The sequence below is a fragment of the Clupea harengus genome, chromosome 18 (genome assembly GCF_900700415.2).
Source record: "Clupea harengus chromosome 18, Ch_v2.0.2, whole genome shotgun sequence".
NCBI classification, from domain to species: domain Eukaryota; kingdom Metazoa; phylum Chordata; class Actinopteri; order Clupeiformes; family Clupeidae; genus Clupea; species Clupea harengus.
In genome coordinates, this window is record NC_045169.1 from 12,343,855 (window position 1) to 12,348,854 (window position 5,000).

General features: G+C 48.5%; 1 protein-coding gene across 2 annotated transcripts in view; it reads left to right on the plus strand.

Annotated features, from left to right (window-relative positions):
• Window positions 1-5,000, plus strand: part of LOC105904571 (ephrin type-B receptor 4b-like) — a 39,481-nt gene that overhangs the window by 28,829 nt on the left and 5,652 nt on the right. For both annotated transcript variants that reach the window (XM_012832476.3, XM_031584945.2), the window contains exons 10-14: window positions 1,131-1,195; window positions 1,699-1,812; window positions 3,222-3,469; window positions 3,997-4,212; window positions 4,513-4,662. In XM_012832476.3, the coding sequence (XP_012687930.1) occupies window positions 1,131-1,195; window positions 1,699-1,812; window positions 3,222-3,469; window positions 3,997-4,212; window positions 4,513-4,662 (793 nt within the window). The remainder of the gene's footprint in view (window positions 1-1,130; window positions 1,196-1,698; window positions 1,813-3,221; window positions 3,470-3,996; window positions 4,213-4,512; window positions 4,663-5,000) is intronic.

A 5,000-nucleotide genomic window follows, 5' to 3' on the forward strand; every position in this document is an offset into this window, starting at 1 on the left:
TTGACAGATGAGGCCAAGCCATTGTCTCAGTTTTGAAATTTGAGAGCAACAAAAGATGGGATAGATACACACACACACACACACACACACACACACACACACACATACACACACACACATACTTTACACTTACACACACTTATATCACACATCTGTCCATGTACTCATTTACGCATGGACTAGCACAATGGTAATACACACACACACACACACAGTAACACATACCAGTGCTGTTGACAAGTACCACATTCAAACTCAACTGTGTCTTTCCAATAAGTAGAACTCACTGTCACACACACACACACACACACACACACACACACACACACACTCTCTCTCTCTTGGAGCCAGACATCCAGAGTTCACTGGTCCCCAGGGTGAGATGGAGAGAGAGACAGCTGGACAGAAGGCTCCAGGGAAAGAGGAAGAAATGTTGGGGGATGAAGTGTGTGCGTATGTGCGCAAGAGAGAGAGAGGGAGAGAGAAAGAGAGACAGAGAGAGGGAGAGGGAGAGAGAGAGAGAGAGAGAGAGAGACAGAGAGAGAGAGAGAGAGAGAGAGAAGTAGACAGAAAGTGAAGCAGGGAGTGACAGATTCACTGGAATCATGGGAAATGAATGCTGTCAAACGAAGCAAAACATCTTTGTTAGAGAGTGGTGGGACCGTTAGAAAAATACCAAACTCTTCCTCTCCCCCTCTCCCCCTCTCTCTCCCCTTCTCCCTCTCCTCTCCCCCTCTCCCCCTCTCCCCCTCTCTCTCCCCTTCTCCCTCTCCTCTCCTCCTCCCTCTATCCTTTCCCTCTCCCCCCTGCCCTCTAATTTTTCAGGTCAACTTGTCCACTTCCCCAAGCGCTCCCTCTTTCTCACCCCCATGTACTAATCTGTCGTTATCGTAAAATAAACACCGCTATCTGCCGTGTTAATATTATTGCTATCTCTCCTTCTCTCTCCCTCCTGACTCTGCAGAAGGCCGAGAGAAGTATGTAAGGCCTCAGGAATCTCTCCTTCAATAAATAATATGATCCATTATTTTGTCTTTCTCACTCTCTCCTCATTCTCTTTTTCCTCTCTCTCTTTCTTCCTCTATCCTTTTCTCCCTCGCTCCACCTGCGCTCTACTTCTCTTTCCGCAGACGCCACTCCAGAGTGAACGATCCAGAGATCATGGATAAGAACGGCCAGTACCTCATGGGGCAAGGTGAATGGCGTGTGTGTTTGTGTGCGTGAGTGTGTGTGTGTGTATGTGTGTGTGAGTGCCGTGTGAGTGTGTGAGTGTGAGTGTGAGTGTGAGTGTGAGTGTGTGTGTGTGAGTGGCGTGTGTGTGAGTGTGTGTGGTTGAGAGAGAGAAGCTGAAGATTAATAAATGTAAGCAGTCGCTTGTGTGCAGGTGTGCATATTTCTGTGTGTGTGTGTGTGTGTGTGTGTGTGTGTGTGTGTGTGTGTGTGTGTGTGTGTGTGTGTGTGTGAGAGTGTGTGTTTTGGTTAATGGATATGGGGTGGCAGGGTACCAGATCTTGACTATCTTTCCCCCACCTGGTTATTATAATGTAATACATATGTAATCTGTAATGTAAATACTCTCAGGAGCTCTCTCCTGCTGTGTGTGTGTGTGTGTGCGTGTGTGAGAGAGTGTGTGTGTGTGTGTGAAACCTGATGAAGGACAGGTGTTAGACTAACCACTGGTTGCCATGGTTTTTGCAGGAGTCAAGGTGTACATCGACCCGTTCACGTACGAAGACCCGAACGAGGCCGTGCGTGAGTTCGCCAAGGAGATCGATGTGTCCTTCGTCAAGATCGAAGAAGTCATTGGAGCAGGTGAGCCCCCCCCACTCCACTCCACTCCCCCACCACTGCCTCCCCCTCCTCTGAATCTGCGGAGGCCAGCCCAGAATATGACAGCACCAGTATTATGTAGCACACGAAGTCGAGGTAGTGAAGTTTCTAGGTAGAGCACGTTTCCTGGGGAGCGTTTTGCACGAGCGTCTCTCAGCGGTTGTGTGTGCGGAGTGCCTCTGGGGCTGTGTGTGTGTATAAACACATATATAGTCTTTCAGGCCACAGGAGGGTGTTTCATCAGAAACTCTAAAGTCGTTTCTTTCGATCCTCTGCTCCCTCTCCTGTCGTCTGTGCTCATTTCACTCAATTCCCTCCCCTCTCTTCCTTTCTCTTTCTCTCTCTCTCTCTCTCTCTCTCTCTCTCCATCTCCTTGTAGAGTGATTGAGACCAGAAGCCTTTGGCTAAGAGTGAGATTAAAGGGTCAAATTGAATATGAGCCCTGGCAAATGAGAAGGAGTGAAAGTGTGTGTGTGTGTGTGTGTGTGTGTGTGTGTGTGTGTGTGTCAGAGAAAGAGAGCAAGAGTAATGTGTGTGCGTGTGTGTGTGAGTGTGTGAGTGTGTGAGTGTGTGAGTGTGCGCACGTGTGCGTGTGTGAGAGAGGGTTCATGTTAAAAGTCTCAATAGTATAGATATGTGGGGAACCGATAGGAGAAATGTGTGTGTGTGTGTGTGTGTGTGTGTGTGTGTTTGCCTGGTGTGTCTCAGATGATTTTACAGAGCCTCAGGCGAAAACAAGCGGCAGCTTTTCTGTCTATTCATTTTTCTCCCTCGATTTATTCTCCCTCGTTCTCTTCGCCACTTCTCTCTCTATCCCCCTCTCTCTCTCTCTCTCTCTCTCTCTCTCTCTCTCTCTCTCTATCCCTCGCTCCCTCTCTCATTCCCTCTCTCATTCTCTTCACCTCCTCAGAGGGCTGCAAAAACAAAAACAGGTCTCAGCTTTCTCTCGGTCTCTCTCTGTGTGTGTGTGTGTGTGTGTGTGTGTGTGTGTGTGTGTGTGTGTGAAGATACATGTTTCTGTGTGTTTTAGTGTCAGGATCAGGTTTTACTAGTGGGCGTGTGTGTACCTGTGTGTGTATGCCTGTCTGTGTGTGTCTGTGCATCTGTGTAAATAATGGACACAACAGCCTACCCATCAGTCATTTTCTTTTTATTGCTGTGGATTGACAGTTCACCTGGTTAGAAAGGTGTGTGTGGTGTGTATGTGTGTGTGTGTGTGTGTGTGTGTGTGTGTGTGTGTGTGTGTGTGTGAGAGAGAGAGAGAGAGAGAGAGAGTGTGTACATATGTGCCTGTTTCTGCAAGCATTTTAGTACTTGCTTGTGTTTTTTTTTTTGTAACTAGCTACAAATATTTAACTAATGTTTTTCTCTCCATCTGTGTGTGTACATAGGTGAATTTGGCGAGGTGTGTCGCGGGCGGCTAAAGATCCCCGGCAAGAAGGAGAACTACGTGGCCATCAAGACACTGAAGGGTGGCTACACGGACAAGCAGAGGCGGGACTTCCTGTCGGAGGCCAGCATTATGGGCCAGTTCCAGCACCCCAACATCATCCACCTGGAGGGGGTGATGACAACTAGCTGTCCCGTCATGATCCTAACCGAGTACATGGAGAATGGAGCCCTCGACTCCTTCCTCAGGGTGAGTGTGCGTGTGTGTGTGTGTGTGTGTGAGTGTGTGTGTGTGTGTGTGTGAGTGTGTGTGAGTGTGTGTGGTGTGTGTGTGTGTGTGTGTGTGTGTGTGTGTGAGTGTGTGTGTGTGTGTGTGTGTGTGTGTGGGGGCCTCTCTCTCTCTCTCTCTCTCTCTCTCTCTTTGTGTGTGTGTGTGTGTGTGTGTGTGTGTGTGTGTGTTGTATGTGTGTCCGTCCACTGTCTTCCCACCTCTTTTCTGGTCTTCTCTGTTATGTTTTTTTCCTCCCATTTCTCTTCATAAACCATCTGCTGCACTTCCTTCTCAAACACCCCTGTCATCTCCTCTGCCCTCCTCTCTACACTCTTCTTCTAGTCTCTACTTGTCTCCTTGCTCAACCTCTCTTCTCATATCTTACCTACGCCTCTCATCTCTTACATGTTCCAAACTTTCTTTTCTCCCCTTTTTTGCGATCCACTGTTTTTTTTCCCCCTGGTCACCTTTTCACTCACTCCCTCTCTCTCTCCCTTCCTCCCTAGCTGAATGATGGGCAGTTCACCCCTATCCAGCTGGTTGGCATGTTGCGTGGCATCGCCTCGGGCATGAAGTACCTGTCGGAGATGAGCTACGTGCACAGGGACCTGGCGGCGCGCAACATCCTGGTCAACAGCAACCTGGTGTGCAAGGTGTCCGACTTCGGCCTGTCCCGATTCCTGCAGGAGAACTCGTCTGACCCCACATACACCAGCTCACTGGTGAGAGAATACATATGTGACACACACACACACACACACACACACACACACACACACACACACACACACACACACACACACACACACACACACACACACACACACACACACACACATGTGCACACACACACACACACACACACACACTTACACACATGTGCACACACACACACGGGTACACGGATACACGGGTACACAAGCATGTTCGCAAATGTGTACATGTGCACACGTCTGTCTGCTCCAAGTCAACACACACACACACAAACACACATATTAACACCTCTGTCTGTCTGTCTTTAGGGAGGTAAGATCCCAATCCGTTGGACCGCTCCTGAAGCCATCGCTTTCCGGAAGTTTACCTCGGCCTCCGATGTCTGGAGCTACGGTATCGTCATGTGGGAGGTCATGTCCTTCGGAGAGAGACCCTACTGGGACATGAGCAACCAGGACGTAAGTGTGTGTGTGTGTGTGTGTGTGTGTGTGTGTGTGTGTGTGTATTAATTTGTGTGCATGCAAGCTGGTGTATAGCCTGAGAACATTTGTGTCACATAAATGCTGTTGTGTGTGATGCGGTATGAAAGTGTGTGTGGATGCAGCACATGCTGGTACAGTTTCCCATGTGTTGGCATTGCAGGCCAAGCGCTGGCGTGCATGTAATAACACATACCTATAATAATAAATGTGTGCCTAACAGGAAATAAATGTAAATCTAATGGGATGCTGTTTATGCAATCTCTAGTTTATGGAGCCCCTTTCTGGATATACGGTTGTCTTACTGTATAGTTTAT